Here is a 22,485-nt window from a genome sequence, read left to right on the forward strand (position 1 = left end):
CATTTTAACCTGATTAAGTGACTGAAACAAGCATATCCACTCTCAGTACAGCTATAAATGATATTCAAGCTATCACTAAATTCTTTTAACATTAAATAAAGCACATAATTAGTACCTGAGATTATCATTGTCATACTTTAGTATGTTGTAGAAACCGCCTCATGCTCGTCGACTGATTTGGACAAAAACTCTGATTAACATGGAAATTATGCCTTTATTACGCATCATGGCGAAAACTGTATGAGTTTTTTTTTTTTGTGGAACATAAACAAAAACTGAGAGATTTCTCAAAATATATATATTTTTGTCCATACAATGGAAGTCAATGGGCTTTAAAGGGATAGTTCACCCAAAAATGAAAATGCGGTCCTCATTTACTCACCCTCATGTTGTTCCAAACCTGTATGACTTTCTTTCTTCTGCTGAACACAAAAGAAGATATTTTGAAGAAAGTCGGTAACCAAACGACTGATGGACCCCATTGACTTCCATAGTAGGAAAAAAAAATACTATGGAAGTCAATGGGGAACAGCAACTGTTTAATTACCAACCTTCTTTAAAATATCTTCTTTTGTGTTCAGCAGAAGAAAGAAAGTCATACAGGTTTGGAACAACATGAGGGTGAGTAAATGAGGACCGCATTTTCATTTTTGGGTGAACTATCCCTTAAATGTAATTTGATTTGCAACGTTCTTCAAAATATCTTCTGAATATCTTATAGAATTGTAGTTTTTGGGTGGGTTGTCCCTTTAAAGAGAAGCGGGTGTGGTCAGAGAGGAACGAGGCCTGTGTGCAGATTGAGGCCTGGTGGCCTTCGATGATAATGATATTAGGGGAGGTATTATCCTCTGCTAATAAGTTGATATTTCTACTACAACATAAACATGCCCTGCTGGAAACAAGCCAGTCTGTTTGCTGGTCTGAGCTGGCCATCAAGCTGCTATACTGGTCAGGCTAGTCTAGTTTGATGGTTTTCAGCTGGCCTGGGAAACTAGTTTCTTTTTCTCACAATTGCATGTTTACATCTCACAATTCTGACTTTATAACAAGCGATTGAGAGATATAAAGGCAGAATTGCATGATATAAACATGCAATTGAGAATTTGACTATATCTCGCACGTCTGACTTTATCACACGCTATTGCGACTTTATATCTTGCAATTCTGAGAAATAAAGTCAGATTTGCGAGATGTAAACTTGCAATTGTGAGAGAAAAATTCGCAATTATCTTTTAAAATGTTTTATTCTATGGCGGAAACAAGCTTCCATATCCTCATGCCATTCAAACCCTATTTTATTATTATTTTAACTTTCATCAGACAATGAAATTGGTTTGTCATTTATAATATGGACCTTATTCAGACTTATAAGAACTTCAGTTTTGTGCCAGAGTAAAGGCTCAAGGGTTTACAGCAGAAGCGTGTAATAAGCAGTATCCGTATGCTCCTCTTACAGTGTTAGCGTGTGCTGTGTGTTGCAGATCAGCACGCTGGAGATCCTGAACCCGGAGGACCAGGGCGCGCTGCTGAGCGACGACGAGATCTTCTCCAGCCGGCAGACGGCGAAGCACACCTGCATGGCCCTGCGCAGGTACTTCGAGGCGCACCTGAGCATCAAAGTGGAGCAGGTCAAGCAGTCGCTGCAGAGGACCGAGGGCGGAGCGCTCATACACCCGCAGCCGTACTACAAGGTACGTCTGTTCAACACAGCAGCGCTGACGGACGGGTCATCTCACTGCCATGTGACTTCAGTGATGTCACTGTCCTGCTGCGTCTGCGCTAGATTTGAAACTTGTGGACCCTTGTTGTGAAATGTACATAACTGGTCAAAAGTTAATGATTTTTTTGAAAGAGTCTCTTCTGCTCACCGAGGTATTTTTAAACAGCGGTTTTCTATGTGAATATACAGGTATGTAGTAAACTGTTATTTATTCCTGTGATCAAAGACAAATTTGGAAAACCAGCTTTGATCACAGGAATTAATTACTTTACTATATATTAACGTCCGAAATTAACACCCGCCAAGCACCAAATGCGGGTAGATGGTAAATCACAAAAGGCTATCCGCCACACTGGCGGGTGAATGTTCATACCAAAATATGAAATATTCAGCACGCCCTTTTCAGCGCGCACACGCTCTTCTGCCTCTTAGCGCTCTCATCTGTTGACGGCGCTGAGGGAAAAGGATATGTGAAGCTCCCGCCACTGGAAGAAGCGGGCATCGCCCATTTGTGTCCTCCCACTGCTTGGAGAGCAAAGGCCGCGCACCCATCTAAGCCGTGCAGAACGTCTTCAGCACTCGCGGATCGTGTGTACTCCGCCGCTGGCCAGGCTCTTTACACACCATGGCCGTTCTTTTCTCGAGAAAAGGAGTTTTTCCATAGCGTTTGCAACGCAATACTCGTTCCCTTATCTCTCATGGAACCGAGGTTACGTAAGTAACCGAGTACATTCTGCCTTCTGTCAGGTAACGAAACTGACAAAAAATGTTTTTATTTCACCCCTATGATAGTAAAATTTCATATATTTCTCTCATTTTGATCAATAGATTTATTTTTATTATACATGTCAAATTTTGCTCTGGACAATTTTTTATGTTTGTATTCAACATAATACCTTTTTATTATTTTTATTGTTTTGGCTGGTAAAATATATGCTTGGCTGGTGGATTTTTTCATCTAGCAGTCTCCGTGGCAGGTGAGCCAAAAAAGTTAATTTCGGACCCTGCTATATATTAGGGATTCACTGATATTAACATTTTGTCCGATTCCGATAATTCTGTATATTTGAAAGCCGATAACCGATATATTTGCTGATAAATCTAAATCCAAATTTTTACATAACTTGAGAGCCTGATTACAAAAACAAGTCTCACCATTACGATCCATGTCCCAAACACACAATTATAATGTTCTTATTATAATTGTATGTAGCGGATATGACGGACTTGCCACAGCGCTGCACAGCGCTTTTCTGAAGTGATTCCAATCATATTTCAAGCAATTCAAACCCATCATGTTGAACAGTGCGCATCTGAAGTGTCTCAGCTGAAGGAAATAATCCATTATTCATCGGACATATATGGGCCGATACTGATATGGTGGCTGATATATCATGCATCCCTAAAAACAATCTTGATTCACCCGTCTGATATTGGTATAGAGCCATTCCACATGTCTATGAGCGTGATCTTGCTCATATAAATATTCTAGTATATGATACCGCTTTCATTCTTCAAGAAAAGCGATATCTTTGTCAGAGTTTTAATGGTTAAAGTTACTACAGTCATTTCATGTGCTGCACTTCATTTGTACCATTTAAAATTTTTTTTTTTTTATCTATTTACCATTTTGATAAGTGAGATCTCTGTTTGTAGTCCTTAAAAAAGTGCCCAAAAAAGAACTGATTGAAAATGTAATTTTACAGAATATTGTAACCCTGTTTTAATTAATAGAATTCTGGAAAGAAGTTAAACTTGGAAATCTTGCCAGTTTGTGCTCTGTCAGCTGAAAATGAGTTAAATCAGTTGTAGATGGGGCTGAAACGGATCTGTTGATCGTGATGCGTACGGATCAGCTGACCCACGGTTCGGCACGCGTGTGATTCGGCGGATTAACTGCTAAATTTAACCATCATAGAGTGAAAGTTTATCATTTGGACGTTTTTTGTCTTGCAAACCATTTTAAATGCAGACGAAGAGGCGAAAATAGGGACTCGCTCCAACACCGAATTGATTCCTCTTTCGCGTTTCCTTGCCCAGAGAGAGAGAGAGACACACACACACACACACAATTATGTCTAAACACCCGTCGTGTTCTCTCGGTCCTGTCATGAGTGAAGAGTTGAGAAAGAAACCGGATGTTTGTCAGTTTATTCGGTCTTAAAGTGACATCAGCCTAATATTCCTGCTGTTCTCTGTCATTAATGTTAATAAAACAATAAAATACAGCTTTAACGAAGATGAAACCATATTAAATTTCTACAGTGAACAAATAGTGTTATTTTACATTTAGGCTTAATTATTAATTTCTGTACCTGAACACTGTTAGACTGTAACTTTATTATTTAGTGTTTACTCTGAGTATTTGTGTATTTGTTCTTGTTTTATTATTGACTGTTCACTTGTTTTTAATAACGTTTGAACTTTATCAGTTAGGCTAGCAGTGTTTGATGTAGGACCGAAGAACTTCGAGTGAGCTTTAATTAATAACTGAAAAGCAAAGTCACCCCCCCCCCCCCAATATATATTTATTTATTTATTTCTGATCTGACAAATGATCTGATCCGTGGCTCAAAAGCCGTAAACGACTGGAACCGTGAGCTCTGTGATCCGCTGCACCGCTAGTAGACGCTGATGTGCTGTTTCTCCTGTGGATGTTGCAGGCGTGCTCCTACACGCACGAGCAGGTGGTGGAGATGGTGGAGTTCCTGATCGAGTTCGGGCCGGCGCGCCTGTACTGGGAGCCGGCCGAGGTCTTCCACATCCTGTCCTGTGTGCAGCTCCTCCTGCAGCTCATCTCCATCGCCTGCGACTGGAGGACCTACTACGGCAGGTGAGGAACCAGGGAATGCTGGGAACCAGTGAACGAGTCTGGCTTGCTTTGTTTGAGGTTTTTGTGTACGTTTCATCAAAGGTGCAAACAGTTATTTTGTTTGATGTATCGCAGTAAACTTTCTGATGGCAGTCATCTTGGACTCTCTATCGGTGTGAATGGAGCAGCATCCAAAAAGCAAAGGTTTTGAGTTGTAGATGCAGTAGTAGAAATACAAGCTGTTTGCACAAATTCCATGAGTAAAAGTGTCAGTGATAATAAAATGAGGCGAGTTCGGCCGGTTCTGGGATCGCAACATGTCGGACTGATGTAGGGGTGCAAATATAAGCAGAAATCACAATATCCTTAAGTTTGGTTGATTATGAAGTGTATCAATGTACACCTTTTTATCTCTTATGATACTATTACAACAAGTGTACCACAATACAAAGTAGTCTTGCAATACTACTCTGTTTGTAAGTGTTATTGCTTGTGGTTGACTGATATATCGGCACATATATATTCATTTATATACATGTCTATGTTAAATATATTGGTCTACCACTAGGTAGGGGTGTGTGTATGTATACTGTACACATACATACTGCTAGTGGTAGACTGATATATCGGCCGATATTATATATATATATATATATATATATATATATATATATATATATATATATATATATATATATATATATATATATATATATATATATATATATATATATATATATATATATATATATATATATATATATATATATATATAAAAAACATACACACACTTTATTATTTGTATCAGGCGATAACTCTCTGTTTGCCGATGTGCTCCTATTCTCCATCTTCAGTAGTTTACCGTCCTTCTTGATCAATTAAACCAAGTAAACTCTATACGAAGAACTATTGTAGTGTTTGCCTTTCTATTATTTGGACGCAGGACTTTTATTTTGAAAGGGCTTTTAAGGCACTGGTTGATTTGAGCACCAGAATACTGTGCAACTGTACTACTTTGAAAACAATATTCTCCAATATAATATGCTCACATGAGTCAGTTGTTGGTGAATCAAAACACGATGTACATTTTCAGCATATTGCCCACCCCTATACACAAGTATTCAAGTCATGTGACTCATAATTTAATTTTTTTTATTTTGCTTTTCTGATCATGAACATCAGTCATAAAAAAAAAAAAAAAAATAGTAACAGTGACGTTTTGGTTTTTACCCCTTACCCCAACTTAATCAGCAGCCTCCGAAAAAAAAAAAAAAACATTAATAATAATAATAATAATAATAACAATAATAATAATAGATTGATGTGCACCTGATTTTAACCATTTTTCACAAGAAATGTTGCACTATTGTGTAAAACCTTTAGTAATGAGGAGGACGTTGCACCTCTTCTCTTGTGTGTGTGTGTGTGTGTGTGTGTGTGTGTGTGTTTCAGGGCTGACACCGTGAGGTACGCACTGGACATCTTGAGCATTCTGACGGTCATCCCCAAAACTCAGGTTCTGCTGTCGGAGAACGTGGCGGTGCTGGACGAGAGCGGCTCCTCCATCTCCACTGTCGGTGAGAGGCGTTCTCCAGACACACGTGGCAGTGTTTCCCTTAGAATTAGATTCTATTTGCGGTGGTGTGGTGTTTTGGGACCGGGGACCGGGGACTGGGGTGGGGGGGGGGTGATTAAGTTAAATATATATATATATATATATATATATATTAGTTTATATATCATATATTTTTATTGACAAGTACACATTCCCATTGCCAACACTTAGTGTCAGATAACTTAAAGACTTTGCCATTGCTACACTTTCTATGCTATGACTGCTCCACAGACTTTTTGTTGCAAATTTTGCTCACACACAGACCTGGAACTGGACACACACACAAACTAACACACACAAACTTAATGACACACTCAAACACAGGCTCACACACTCAAACACAGGCTCACACACACTCACACATTCAAAAAGACTCACACACACAGATTCAAACACAGACACACACACACACACTCAGACCCAAACACAGACTCAGACACACACAGGCTCACACACACACACACACACACACACACACACCAAACTGGACCTGGAGGTGGACACACACAGACTCAGACACACACCCACGCACACCTGGAGATTGAGGTGGACAAATACCAACACACACCAACCTGAACCTGGAGATAATAACAATATAATGTCTAGTCTGGTGGCTGTGATATGAACCTACCAACGTCCGTTGCAATGATTTTTGGAATGACTGATCGCGAGAGGAACAAATTACGTTTTAGTCGCATAACATCGGTTAATGGAAACGCCGTCATTTCGCAATAGTTGTAACGTTAATTGATATTTAGAAAAAAAAATCGCAAAAGTTTTGCGCGAATCTGTAATGAAACGCGACCGCGCTTAACATCTAGACAACTTCTCAGAGTTATGTTGAGCAACAGTGTTCATTATACTAACCATTCAACTCCGGATTGATTCTGGAATCTTCTCTGGGGAATAAGCATTAAGCACCGGCAACAATCCGCCCTCTACATGCTCATGTTTTGATTCAGATCGTGCGGTAAGAGAAGGAGGGGCTAGTCGCGCCTCCATTGTCAGTTTGTGAGAGAGAGGGGGAGCAAGCAGCGCGAATAAAATACAATTTTACCCATATTAAATAGTTAAAAAATCTGAATCAATCCGTGGCGGTCAGCGTTGATATGTGGCGGGCTGCCACAAATTAATGAATGTATGGGAACCCCTGCGTGGACATCGGGGCTCGTGCCTACAGAAGCCGAGGCTTAAAGCTTCTGCCTGAATAATAACGTTGTTTAACGGCACAGACATTTCAAGTAGAGATGCACCGAAATGAAAATTGTCCGATACTGATAATTGTTTATATTCGTAAGCCGATAACATATATATTGGCCGATAAATCTAAATCCAAATTTTTATAGAATGTTTGAGAGCCTGATTACAAAAACAAAGTCTCACCATTAAAATCCACGACCCAAACACAGAGTTATGATGTTCTCATGATAATTGTATGTAGCTGATATGACGGACTTGCGCTGCATATGTTGCACTGAACTGTGTTTTCCTTTTTTGAAGTGATTACAATCATATTTCAAGCAATTCAACACCATCATGTTGAACAGTGCGCATCTGAAGCGTCTCAGCTGGAGGAAATAATAACAATATCATTAAAAATGAACATATATTGGCCGACATATCGTACTTCCCTAATTTGAAGGTAACTTTACTCTGTGCTTGGGTCCGTTTTATCAGATTTAAGGCCATAAAAGTATTAAATGGTAAAAAAACAAACATTTAAGAGGTCTTAAAAGGCTGTGATCTGAATTAAATCAATGCAAGTGCTGCATGTTTCAAAAAAGGAAACAAGTCCCTCTTTATGCATACTTTATTTATTTTTTTTTGTTAAAATTGCTAATTGGTATTTTTATTACACACTAAACTATATCTGGCATTTAATTCAACAAACTCTTGTAGTTTCCGTCTAGGCCTGTCAAAAGAAGGAAAGACTAAGAACATTAACATTCAATATAGACATTTTTGTTTTATCAGCACAATGTTTATTTCCTTATTTCCTTTCTTATTGTCATATCACCAAAAATCAGTATCTGCTAACCTGTCATTTATCTGTCTTCATATATTGGTACATATTCAGTATATACATGCATGTACCGAAGTTGGTTTAAGTCATGCTTTGGTACTTTAAACCTGCAGTTCCCCAGGTTTGTTGATAACCAGAGTCCTTGTGTGGAAGCCCGTTTTAAGTCGGCATGAAATGAAAGTTGCGATTGTCCTGTATATCCGAGTGAAACACTTCTGGCCTTCATCAGGGGAGAGATGCAGCAAGAGGAAGTAATTCTGATTCAAGATTAACATCTGGTGCTCTTCAGTCATTTTTGACTGAAATTTTTTACTTTTTTTTTTTATCAGAATGGTATGAAACTTGGTAAAGGTTTTGGCACTTACTGTGTGAACACACACACACAAAAAATCATGGACATGATTCGAACAGGTTAAATGGCCCTGCAAAAAATAGTCACACTTGTGCTCCTCGCGGTCAGAAATGAACAGGAGACGAATCTCCTCTAGTGGAAGCGTTTGGTACTGCAGACGAACAACATCTCACTGAAAGATCATTCTTTGAGATATCAGGCTAAAATTTTGAACACAACTTGTTTAGATTAATGGCTTTGATTTTCTCACAATTTAAGAGTAAAACATGTTTTTGAAAATATTTCATATAAAAATTGAAAATAGTATTTTTGCAAATTTTTCATAATAAACGTAAAATTCTGTAAGTTTGATTTTTCTGCAATTTTTAAGTTCACTTTTTAAATCTTTTTATTCAGCAATAATGTGCCAAGTGTCGTCTTTGAAAAGAGATCAAACTTAAAAGTCTGTTGCTCTAAAGCATTCAAGATTTACGACAGTTTAAGTTGGAAATGTAATTTTCAGGTCTATGCTCAAAAAGTGAATAAATGGATTATAAATACAGCGTAAATATAATTAGTACCATAAAATCCCATAAAAACACAAAATATTAAATAAAAACATTATCGAACTATAATATAGTACAATCGTTTCATTGAAATAAAAAAATAATTTCGGTAATTTGGCCGACACGTGAAGAGCACCAGAGGGCTAAAACAATAATGATGTGCACTGATCATTTACAATAAACACTGCAATATTCCATTAAAACCAAAACAAGAATTTGCATGTTTGATTTCATGCCGACTTTAACAGAATCTGAGATGCATGCAGTGTTAATTTTGACAGCAAATTCTGATTTAGTCTTAGTCTTAGTCTTTTGAATAACACACCATTTAGTTTTAGTCACATTTTAGTCACCTGAAATCTTTTAGTCTTAGTCTAGTTTTAGTCGACTAAATATCATAAGAGTTTTAGTCTTAGTCTAGTCTTAAAGTCTTTTAGTCTTAGTCTAGTTTTGTTTTAGTAGAACAAATATTAGCAGATTTTAGTCGACTAAATCTAGTCGACAGTTGACCTGACTAAATGTTTATCAGTCTGTTATGTATTAAGGTTTGAATATGCAATACATACACAGATTTAACGGCTGTAATACAAAACGTATTTTTTTTATTCTTAATGTCAAAAACACTGACTGTAGCTTTTTCACAAAAGATAATCTCACATCAGTGTTAATTTTGACAGCAAATTTTGATTTAAAATATAATGGGTTTAAATTGAAATGCATTCATTTAGAATTTCTCTAAAATTTCCAAACCCATATACTCCCAGAGAAAACATTAACCTGCTAATATGAATGATTTTAAAGTTTGAACGTGCAATACATATACAGATTTAACTACTGTAACTTAAAAAATGTCCTAAAATTAAATAAAACACTTTTCCTAAACACAGTCTTCTTTTTCAATGAATGATAGCATATGAATTCTTTATAACTTGCATACATCATTCTCTATTCTTTCAAACAGACATATTTATTTGTATGAATTAAATATAATTAATCCTTATTTTAAAGCTATTAACGAGCAGTGAATGCTTTTCTCTTTTTCTTTTGTTGCTTGATCAATATTAAGGACACAGACCGCATTAGGTTTATTACCCACTGTCACTTTAAGACATCGGATCATGTCGAATGACATGCGGATCCAATTGCACTGATGCACATATGATACATTCACAACTGTTTAAGACATAACCCACATTATTTACGTGAATACTCTCCAAAACGGACATTTAGACATAATGTTGTGTGTATCTGTCGATTCAGAAACGAAAGAGAGCTCAATTCCGTACTCGCGCGCTGTATAGGTGTCTATGTGAGTGGCTGCACGCTTCGCGGGTCGGGTGTGTGCGCACAGAAAACCGTACCGAATAGAGCTCTTTTTTTGCGTCATCACTCTTATTCAGATCTACATGTCTGCTCTACTCATTCTCCCAGACGTTTACATGTTTTAACGTTTGATGAGACATGCAGCGCATGCCAACTCGTGTGCCGCTGGGAAGATCAGCACGTCACAGTACAAATATGCGCATCTACCACAAACGCAGGACATCAGACCGGATCGCTTCCCAAATCGTCACTATCTAACATTTTCGTCTAGTTTTTATTCGTTGACGAAAATGTCAATAGATTTTCGTCATAGTTTTCGTCATTCAAAACTAGTTTTTATTTAGTTATCGTCTCGTTTTCGTCTGTGAAAAAATGTCGTTGACGAAAATAATGACGAAAATTATTCGTCAACGAAATTAACACTGGATGCATGATAAATTTTGAGATTGCATGTGTTTGTTCTCTATGGACATCCAGTATTGATCTAGTTTCTGATGTGTGTTCTGCAGGGATGAGCATCGTGCTGGTCGTCGCAGAGGGGGAAGTATTCGTAAACGACGCCGAAATCCAGAAGTCGGCCCTGCAGGTGATCATTAACTGTGTCTGCGCTCCAGACAAGCGCGTCTCCAGCATCGGCAAGTTCATCTCAGGAACGCCACGCCGGCGTCTGCCGCAGAGCCACCGCGCTAGCGAGAGCGTGCTAGCCAAGATGTGGAACGTGGTTCAGTCCAACAACGGGATCAAAGTCCTGCTGTCCCTGCTGACCATCAAGATGCCCATCACCGATGCTGATCAGATCCGCGCGCTAGCGTGCAAAGCCTTGGTTGGATTAGCACGTAGCGCCGCGGTACGGCAAATCATTAGCAAGCTTCCGCTATTCAGCAGCGGTCAGATCCAGCAGCTCATGAAGGAGCCGGTGCTTCAGGACAAGCGTAGCGAACACGTGCGCTTCTGCAAGTTTGCAGCAGAGCTAATCGAGCGAGTGTCCGGGAAGCCTTTATTGATCGGCACTGACGTGTCGTTAGCGCGGCTGCAGAGAGCTAATGTTGTGGCGCAGTCGCGCATCTCGTTTCCAGAGAAGGAACTACTTCTGCTAATTCGGAATCATCTTTTATCTAAAGGTCTTTCGGACACGGCTACGGCTTTAACGAAGGAAGCTGAGCTTCCCATGGGGCTACATGCGCTAGCACATGCTAGCGTACCTCCGTTCACTCCCGTTTCTGTGGCCACGTCTCCTTCTCCTGCCGCCGGCATCCCTCGGACTCCTCGGCTCACTAACGGAGTTGCAGCTCGTTTGGGTGGCCACACCCCTCATCACCCCCAGCCCCGCCCCTCGACCTCACAGGCTCCGCCCCCACCGCCGCCTGCCGTTTCTCACCACAGCAACGGCTCTCCGCTAATCGGGCGAATCTTGTTCTCGCGGGAACGACCGTCACCGTGTCCCGCCGCTGGAGGGAAGAGGCCGAAAGTGTTGAGGCAGAAATCAGATCATGGCGCTTTTATTCAGAGTCCGGCCATGAAGAAGCAGCTGGACAGACATCTGCCCTCTCCACCTTCTCTAGACAGGTGTGCTAGTCTGTGTTTATATACCTAGCATCCAGTGTTCAACGGTCACTTTTGACCGAAAGATTCAAGGTTTTTCATTTTTAATTTTATTTTTACTTCAATTGAATGGTACGAAACTTGGCAAAAGTTTTAGCACTTGCTGTGTGTAAAAAAATCATGATTCAAAAAAGTTTAATGGTCCTGAAAAAAATAGTCACACTTGAGCTCCTCGCGGTCAGAAATGAGCACATTAGAAATGAATGGGAGACGAATTTCATCTAGTGGAAACTTTTGGTACTGCAGCCGAACACAATCTCACTGAAAGCTCGTTTTTTGAGATATCAACCTCAAATTTAGAACACAACTTGTTTAGGTTATGGCTTAGATGTTTTTGCAGTTTTAGAGTAAAATTTGATTTTGAAAATATATATTTCATATAAAAATATTTTTGTGCATTTTTCATAACAATGACCGTAAAATTCCTTTTACTTTAAATTCACTTTTATAAACTTTTTTTTTACTTCAGCAATAATCTAAGTGTCGTCTTTGAAAAGAGACCAAACTTAAAAGTCTGTTGCTCTAAAGAATTCAAGATTTACCTCAGTTTAAGTTGGAAATTAAATTTTCAGGTCAATGCTCAAAAAGTGAATAAATGGATTATAAATATAATTTAGTACCATAAAATACCCAAAAAAAAAAAAAAAATAAACATTATCAAACTAAAATATAATACGTTCATTTAATTGACAAAAAAAAAACGCGACCGGCATGCGAAGAGTATTAAAGTCCCCCTGTAGTCCATAATTGTATCCCTTAAAACTCATCTTTGATCACCAATGATCTTAAAATATCTTGAATGTAACTCGACACCCTTGCCTCATTTAGTATTCATTTAGTATTCGCTGTTCTATGAATATGAAAATGAGCCCCGCCTCCACTCACTCCCTCAGCTCAGAGATCCACTGCTTAACGATCACACGTTGATCTGATTGGTTACAAGGTAGTTTGTGACGTCAGAAACGCCAGCGATTTCAAAGCGTGTTTTTAAGACTGTCTTTGGTTCACTGCAGTTTTAAGGAGGAAATACTCAGCAATGCTGTCGACTTATGAATTTACACATGGTTTGTCTTAAAGCACATTAAAAACACCACATAGACACAAACAACATTAAAAGCTGGACTTTCACCACAGGGGGACTTTAAATAAAAGCCCTTCTGACATCAGAAACTATTAGGTGATCAGAGTCACACGACACTAAAGCAATATGTTAAGCGATTGGTCAATCCATGGTGTTGATTGTGGCCTAGAAATGGTTTATGTAAGCATAAGGCTCGAGGCTAGTGCACTATAGTGAATAAGTCACGGCTGAAGGGGCGTTGTTCAGCACACTCATTCTGTCTATTCACTTATACACTAATTCTATATACTTATTCCCGATACAGAACTAGCCTTGAGTATCTTATTGCTTTTATAAAATGGTTACCACACAATACAAATATTAAAGCCAAAAAATGTTTCAATGCAACTTTCATGAAGTAAAATCACTAAAAGTCTTCCTTCCGCTGGAAAAAATAGTCCCTGACTGGAAACAGCAACAGAAGTTACATTATTTCGTCTTTAGATGGCGGCGAAGACTGTCTTTATGAGTGAGTCAGTCAGTAGAGAAGACTTTAAAGACTTATCTGTTAAGGAGAAGATATCGAAGCGGACATTTAAACAGTTATTACGCATATAGGACTGACCTGAAGGAAAATGCTAAATCTACTGTAAATTGCAGGTACACTCGCTCACTCACGATACTCTACTCTATAAGCTTATCAATGAACAATATCAATGAGATCAAACATATGTTTACGTTGCTAAGAGTGTTGTGTAGTGATACATAGAACCGTTGGGTGAAGCAGTCATAGCCGTGTGTTATCGTGAATAAAACACAGCTATTGACCAATCAGAATCAAGGACTGAAACCAACCGTTTTATAAGAGTAACAGTGTCATGTGTTGTTGTTTGCAGTATAATAACGGAGTATCTGCGAGAGCAGCACGCGCGCTGCAAGAACCCGGTGACGACGTGTCCCCCCTTCAGCCTGTTCACCCCGCATCAGTGTCCCGAGCCCAAGCAGAGACGCCAGGCGCCCACCAACTTCACCCCGCGACACACTCGCCGGGTCGTGTACCCCAAATACGGCGGAGTGGACGGAGGCTGCTTCGACAGGCATCTCATCTTCAGCAGGTGCGCTTCACTGGGGTTCTGGAGTCAGGCCAGTGGTAGAGCTGGGTATCGGTTCAGATGATTCGATTCGATTTCGATTCAATTCTCGATTTCGATTCCCAAATCGACTCAGTGAATATAGATTTAATACAAATCCTATATTTATAAAAAGGAACAGTGAACATAAGTTTACAAGTGCTTAAAGGTGCAGTGTGTAAGTTTAGCAGCATCTAGTGGTGAGGTTGTGAACTGCACCCAACAGAAGTTACGGTGGCCGACAGGAAGTGATGTCGTCGTCTGAGACAGCAGAGAGTAGCAAGTTAAGCAATGAAGTTTCTTTACAAAGATAAATTAAGAAATTTACTTAAAGGGATAGTTCACTTTGAAATTATATTTTGGTATGTTTTAGCTTACCTCAAGGGCATCCAAGATGTAGGTGTCTTTTTTTCCGCAGTACTTTCAATTTTGATATTTTTAGGTCAAACCGTTCTTGTCTGTCAGTCATATAATGCAGGTCTATGGTCACTGTCTCAAAGAGCATGCCCAGAGTCCAAATTAAACAATTCCCCATCATCCAAATTAAACAATTCCCCATCGTAAGTACACATTGATGGCCTAAGAAACGAAACGAGCGGTTTGTGTGAGAAAACGAACAGTATTTATATTGTTTTTTAACTCTTGTACACAGCCACGTCCACTGAGGGCGCTCGCGCATCCTGGTGTGTGACGTGTGCGCAGACTGGTACATAGATATATATACACTAGATGTCGCCTTGGCTACGGCAGTTCATTGGAACGAATGACGTAGGCAAGGCGGCATCTATTCTAGTGTATATATATCTATGCACCAGTCTGCGCACACGTCACACGGTAAGCTAAAACATACCAAAATTTAATTTCAAAGTGATCTATCCCTTTAATAATATTCCCAATAACATATAGTTTTACTGAATTATTGTTACTTATTCATCATTGTGTCAGTGTTTTATTCTCTGACTTTAGCTCGCTTCTTATCACGAAGAACAACATAGTGACGAAACGCATTTGTCCGCTCAGGGCCACCGTAGAAACATGTGGATGTAAGCGGACCCGCGGTGTGTGTAGAGAGAAACGCCTCATTCTAAACTAATAAACACACAACGCTTCATTATGTAAGGTCTTTATAATCCACTGAAAACTTAGTTATGTATATGGTATTGCATTTCTGTCAACAGATCCTCCTAAATATTACACAATGCACCTTTAATTAATACAAATAAATTAAATGCCACAAACCTGTATATTAAACTCTTTTTATTTTAGGTACACTTGGGTACTTTAAAACAGAACCCGACTCTATATTTCAAATGCATACAGTGAATAGACAGGATTTTGATGCAAGATAAAAAACTGATGCTTAAAATTGGACAAGTCAGAACAGTCGCATGCCTTGATCAAACAGGATCAGGTTATTTTATGTTTAAGATAAAACAAGCTTAATATCTCTCAGCATTAGCTGTAACATGGAAGCCAATGAACAGTGGAGGAAAACTAACACTGGCTTCTGGGTGATGGATAAATATGGAAAAAAATAATCTATTTGTGGCCTTTGAGAATTGATTTTTGAATCAACCACGTTTAAAAAAAACGATTAATCGAAAACATTTTTTTTTGCCCAGCCCTAATCAGTGGAAAATTTCACACCAAAGCAACTGTATCACAGGATATGCTTTTCACATTTGACACTGACTAAAAGATCGAACTTGGGATTTAAGATTCAATATCGGTTTATCAAAATGAGTTTAGTCAGTATTTTAGCCCAGCTCTGGTATCCAAGTTCTTTTCCTCTTGACTTCAAGCTCACCACTGAAATGCTGTGTGTGTGCGCAGGTTTCGCCCGATCTCGGTGTTCAGGGAGGCTGAGGAGGATGAGAGCGGCTTCATGTGTTGTGCGTTCTCGGCTCGAGAGCGGTTCCTGATGTTGGGCACGTGCACCGGCCAGCTCAAACTCTACAACGTGTTCAGCGGACAAGAGGAGGCCAGCTACAGCTGCCACAGCTCAGCCATCACACACCTCGAGCCCTCCAGGGTAAACACACACTCACACACACACACACACACACACACACACACACACACACACACACTCACACACACACACACACACACACACACACCTGAAGGGGTTTATTCTGAGATAACAACCGGCTGGATGTTCATTATCCCACTTATCACACGGCTACTTGCCACAAACTAAAAATTAGACACGAAATATTGGTCTGAGTTGAAATATTTTATTAGATCTTTTAACCCAAAGCTTCCGCGGAGAGAGCAGTTTCAGCGGCGAGATCAAACTAGACGGACATTTAAGAGATACGGTATACAGTCATAACACTTATTACACAGCATTTCACCACATAAATGATCATGGGAATTAGAGATATTGATTTCAGATTGAACTGTTTTAAAATCTGACCTGTTTTATTTTATAATCCAACAGTGAACGAAACAATAGTCACAAAATGTCAGCCACTGCGTTTGTATGAAACAAGAGAGAGCGAGTCTGTGAGACCGGATGGCGTAGTCAAATCAATATTTTGTGTACAGTTACTCAACTGATTTTTAAAGTCCCATTGCATGAAAATTTCACTTTATGTGTTTTTTTAACATCAATATGAGTCCCCCTAGCCTGCCTATGGTCCCCCAGTGGCTAGACACTTTGATGTTTTGTGAAAATGAAAGCTCAGACGGGCGAATCTAGAATCTTCCCTTTATGTCGTCATGAGGGGAAAGGTCACGTCCTCTTTCTCTGCTTTGCCCGCAAAGAGAATTCGGCCCGCCCATGATAAAGAGCGGCGCGAGCGCGATATTGGTTTTTCCTCAAGAGACATCATGGCTTGCAAACGAGCGAAGCATGGCAGTTGTTCAGTGTTTGGATGTACAAACGAACACAAGTATTTTAGTTCCTTCATCCGAGCCTCTGGAGAACCAGTGGGTTATGGGAATGTCTGATGTGGAATTGTTCAAGTTCAGACAGATAATCTTTCTCTCAAAGTCGTTCAATACTGTTTATGCATCAGTAAATCAAGCCAGTGACTAAACGCTCAACTTCATGTCGTTTCTCTTAGTAGGATGAAAATAATCTTATTTAAACTGTGATTAATATACAGATAGCGATCAAAGAACAATCCCTTTCCTGTCGCCCAAGCTGTCAACTGCTCTGTTACGCTGCACAACGAAGCTCTTACTGTATTTATATACCTCATGTTTGCATTGGTGAAATCATTAGTGAGAGTGCAGAAACTGTTGCAATGATAAGATCTTCATTCACGTGATCAACAGGCTGTCATCTGCTCAATGCTCATCACTGCAACCTTTCATGTGATGGGAATAGATCTAAATACTTAAACTTCTCATGATTCGTTAATCCCGATAGCTGTAATAGTAAAAACGTATATTAGCTGTAATAGTAAAAGTATTCGAGAGAGTTCCACATGAAATGCTAGATATTTCATATGCAAGCATGTCAGCCAATCACAGCAGAGGGCGTTTACACTGAAGTCTCACAGCAGCCAATCACAGCAGTGGGCGTTTACACTGAAGTCTCACACAGACACGCCCCTTCAAACAGAGCGTTCAAATCAGAGGCTAATATCAGGCTAGGAAAAATGCTTTTTATTTCTAAATTATAACAACTTTTGATCTAAAAAACATACTTACATTATAAGGGCACACCAGGAAACATTCTAGAATAATAAATAATCCATGCAATGGGACCTTTAATATTTTATTAGCTCACCAAACGCAAAACTTCTGCGAGGAAAGACCGTTCCTAGCGAGTGTACAGCTGACTTCAGTGACCCGGATGAGCCTGTGTGCAGCGGCTGTTATCTGGGAATAATATACCACTGGATGTGTGATTGACCAATCAGAATCAAGCATTCCACAGAGCCGTGTAATGTTGTTTAGTTTCCTTGTTAAAATAAGTATACATTTTAAATAAATTTAGGCAAATGAAATGATTCATCCACATCTAATGGTGTATTCCTCTTTGTAAAGATGTACAGAAATGATGCCAGCTCTGCCTCTCGTATCAAAGTACACAGTTGTGATTGTCTGTGTGTGTGTGTGTGTGTGTCAGGACGGCTCGCTGCTGTTGACGTCAGCATCTTGGAGTTATCCGTTATCAGCGCTGTGGGGGATGAAGTCTGTGTTCATCATGAAGTGAGTCCTCACGCCCATCAGCTCTCGACTCGTACTCTTCATGTGGATTATCATATTATCATATTCATATCTTCATTAATTGATGAACTCCTCTGTTTCCAGGCATTCATTCCTGGATGATCACTATGTGGAGTTCAGCAAACTCTCTCAGGACAGAGTCATAGGAACAAAAGAGCACATCGCACATGCAAGTCTCCTTCCTAACCAATACCTTTGTCTGTCATTCACTCAAGTCTCTCCAACATTAGGGAATCATCCCTTATTCAGGGCAGAACTAAATAAAAACATGCAGATTCTAAATGGTGTTTGAAAACTTATATATAATATATGATTAAATTTAGGAATGCTCGATATATCGGGCCACTATATCGGTATTGGCCGATATATGTTTATCTTTAATGCTATCATTATCGGGCCAATAAGAAAATTTCCTTCAGCTGAGACGCTTCAGATTTGAGTTCCTTGAAAAATTATTGTAATCATCAAAAATACAGTTCAGTGCAACATATCGGCTCTTTAAATTATAATGAGAACATCATAATTGTGTGTCTGGGACATGGGTTTTAATGGTGATACTTTTGTTTTTGTAATGAGGCTCTCAGAAATTATATAAAAATTTGGATTTAGAGATTTATCGGTTATCGGCTTTCAAATATAAAAGAATTATCGGCTATTGGTAAAATGTTAATATCGGTGCGTCCCTAATCAAATGATCTCGCCGTGCATCTTTGTGTGTTTCTGCAGATATATGACATCCAGACAGGACAGAAGATCCTGACCCTCAATAACCCCGACCTGGCCAACAACTACAAGCGCAACTGTGCCACGTTTAACCCCACGGACGACCTGGTCCTGAACGACGGCGTCATGTGGGACGTGCGCACATCTCAGGCCATCCACAAGTTCGACAAGTTCAACATGAACATCAGTGGCGTTTTCCATCCCAATGGATTAGAGGTCATCATCAACACCGAGATCGTATGCTTTTCTGCTCAGTGAACCACTGTTTCATTATGATGCGGTTTTCTGAATCTTCTGTTTTTGTTAAAGTCCCCCTGGAGTCGATCATTATATCCCTTAAAACTCCTCTTTGATCACCACATAAGCGGTTTTTCCTTCATGCCTTAAAATATCTTGAATGTAACTCGACACCCTTGCCTCATTTAGTATGTGCGGCTCTGTGAATATGCAAATGAGCCCCGCCTCCACTCACTCACTCAGCTCAGAGATCCACTGGTTGACGATCACACGTTGATCTGATTGGTTACAAGGTAGTTTGTGACGTCAGAAACACCAGCGATTTCAAAGTGTGTTTTTGAGACTGTCTTTGGTTCACTGCAGTTTTAAGGAGGAAATACTCAGCAATGCTGTCGACTTATGAATTTACACATGCTTTGTCTTAAAGCACATTAAAAACACCATATAGACACATAAACAACATTAAAAGCTGGATTTCACCACAGGGGGACTCTTTACAATACGGTTTTAAATCAAATGTTATATCTATTGACATTAGCTAGTGCACTGTGAGCTAGCATAAGCTAACACTGACTGTATTAAGGAACATTAATTAATACATTTCTTAGTTTAACTAATGCATTAATGTTAATTAATGAGATGTGTCCCATTTTATATTAGGTGCCTTTAACTACTATGTACTAAATTTAATTTAATTATTTGATACAATGCGCTTATGTACATTTATATTTTTAAAATACCTGCATTCTGTAATTACATCCATAATTAACCCTTAAACAAGGAAACCCGTCCTAACCCGAGTTCTACAATACAGCATCAACACAGTAAGCGCATTGTAACTAAGTATTAATTCTGTTTTTGACTGAAGTGCACAGTAGTTAAGGACACCCGTAGATCAGGGCCTGTCACTGTAGGAAAGGGTCGGTTTGGGAAAGTGTTCCCGGGAAGCGTGTGGATGCTTGAGTGCGGAGTTGTTTGCTTTAACTGGAGCTCCAGTGGGACTTGAGGACGTTTCATCTCCTCCACACTGTGCCAGCGCTGGATCAGTGTCGGATCGTGTTCAACAACAACGGCACCGTCATTTATGGAGGTGAGAGACGACAGTGCTCCGCATGCAGATCCTCTCCTCGTTCTCATTTGTCTTATGCTTTATCTCTCTTCAGTCTGCACTCATTCCCTCTGGAAGCTTGTCTCCGCCACTGGAGAAAAAAGAAAAAAGCTAATTGCCACTTTTTATTTCACAATTCTGACTTTATAACTCGCAATTACAAATTTGTCACGCAATTCTGACTTTAACTCACAATTCTGACTTCATGACTCGCAATTTTGACTTTATAACACAATTGCAACTTTATATCACAGTATTCTGACTTTTTTTCCCCACAAGTTTATATCACGCTATTCAGAATTGCGAGATGTAAAATCGCAATTGTGAGAGAAAGTCGCAATTATCTTTTGAAATGTGTTGTTCTGTGGCGGAAACAAGCTCCCAGAATTCCCCATGCTGACAAAGTGAAAACAAATTTTTGATGACTTGGCCAATTTATTTAAAAGAAAATGTAAATCCCACATTGACATCAGTGTTCAGACTCAGTTCTGGATGACTTTGGCTTCGGAGATTACAGCCTCAGGTGTTTTTGGGGCGTCTTTTGCAATCCTGGATTCTGGGATTTCTGCCGTTCCTCTTCTCTGCAGATCCTCTCTAATGACTGATGTTCTCCAGTTTCTCCAGAGATATATCTGATAGGGATCAAGTCTGGCCTCTGATTGATCCGGGCTCTTAGTCGTCAATAAACCACTGTTGTGTGTTTGAAGAGCACCTGTGATGCTTTTCTCCATCTTCATCTGTGTTTAGTGTTTGATCATGAAGCTCCAGTTCTTCTCTATATCAGAGTCAGTGTTCCTGAACTCCTGAAACGCCTCCATTGTATCTTGAGTTTCTCCCGGGAACAAACATCACAATATTCCTCATAATAATTCACACGCAGAATAAAGGGGCGGGGCCTGGTTGAGTTAGTTAGTAGTGTGTTAAACTGACGGTTATGGTAAGGGGCGGGACATTTCCCAAACACACTCGAAGCGCTCGACCAATCACAACACACTGATCCAGCCGACCAATCAGAGCACAGTGTGCTTTTCAGAAAGAGACAGGAAGTAAACAGAGCGTTACTGACAGACTGGGAAGAGAGGAGCCGCAACAATGGAGAATATGAGGAAAATAATTAACATTTCAAGCAGGAAAACTTGTTCTAGTAGAGCCTGAAACAACATCAGGAGTGTGTGGAAGAGCAGAACAGGTCAACAAGGTCATGTTCCTGTTGAATGTGAAATTCATCACATTTGAATGCGTCGTGTTATGAGAGAGTACACACACAATCTGTGTTTATTCTGCAGATATTGAAGTGTAAAGTGCTCTAGATGAATATGTGTGTGTGTTCTCCAGTGTTTCGCTGATGTTGTGGTGTGTGTTGCTGATGTGTGTGTGTGTGTGTGTGTGTGTGTGTATGTGTGTTGCAGCCATGTTACAGGCTGACGATGAGGACGACATGATGGAGCAGCAGATGAAGAGTCCCTTCGGATCCTCCTTCAGGACCTTCGATGCCACGGACTATAAACCCATCGGTATCTTCCTCTGCTCATGAACATCCTTCAGCTTTTACAGGAGAATATGATGTGATCCGTCTGATCAAAACATATATATGTGTCTTGTTAGTGTAAAAGCATTTACAAAAGAGACAACCTGTCAGACGCTGCCCACAGACAGTACTTTGAAAATAACGTAGTCTTTCTGTAATGAGTTATAATAAGCTGATGAATAATGAGGATAATTGTATTGACTAATGAAAAAAAAAATAGTCTGACCATAATGGTGTGTTTGCCTCCTCAGCCACCATTGATGTGAAGAGGAACATCTTCGACCTGTGCACGGACACGAAGGACTGCTATCTGGCTGTCATCGAGGTGTGATGCGCATTTATTCATTTATGTACTTTTATATATATAGTTGCACCAACTCTAGGACAAACTTTGAAGGACTTATTTACAGATCTAGATTATTTTTTTTTTTTATTACAATTTTTAGCACAAGTACATTTTAAAGAATCATTTATAGAATTGTACTCATTTTGTACATTACTTTTTTTTTTTAAGTTTGTTTT

The 22,485-nt window shown here is 39.5% G+C and overlaps 1 protein-coding gene across 4 annotated transcripts in view; it reads left to right on the forward strand.

Annotated features, from left to right (window-relative positions):
* The window catches only part of dcaf1 (ddb1 and cul4 associated factor 1), a 42,884-nt gene that overhangs the window by 16,908 nt on the left and 3,491 nt on the right, over positions 1-22,485 (forward strand). For 2 of the 4 annotated variants that reach the window (XM_081348147.1, XM_081348146.1), the window contains exons 11-23: positions 1,482-1,691; positions 4,384-4,553; positions 4,668-4,736; positions 5,985-6,109; positions 10,900-11,956; positions 13,949-14,167; positions 16,016-16,214; positions 18,267-18,349; positions 18,452-18,536; positions 19,094-19,327; positions 20,324-20,417; positions 21,845-21,949; positions 22,215-22,288. In XM_081348147.1, the coding sequence (XP_081204273.1) occupies positions 1,482-1,691; positions 4,384-4,553; positions 4,668-4,736; positions 5,985-6,109; positions 10,900-11,956; positions 13,949-14,167; positions 16,016-16,214; positions 18,267-18,349; positions 18,452-18,536; positions 19,094-19,327; positions 20,324-20,417; positions 21,845-21,949; positions 22,215-22,288 (2,724 nt within the window). The remainder of the gene's footprint in view (positions 1-1,481; positions 1,692-4,383; positions 4,554-4,667; positions 4,737-5,984; positions 6,110-10,899; positions 11,957-13,948; positions 14,168-16,015; positions 16,215-18,266; positions 18,350-18,451; positions 18,537-19,093; positions 19,328-20,323; positions 20,418-21,844; positions 21,950-22,214; positions 22,289-22,485) is intronic. The other 2 variants (XM_081348148.1, XM_081348149.1) reach the window with 1 other exon arrangement.

Source organism: Scardinius erythrophthalmus, assembly GCF_964197995.2.
Source record: "Scardinius erythrophthalmus genome assembly, chromosome: 20".
NCBI classification, from domain to species: domain Eukaryota; kingdom Metazoa; phylum Chordata; class Actinopteri; order Cypriniformes; family Leuciscidae; genus Scardinius; species Scardinius erythrophthalmus.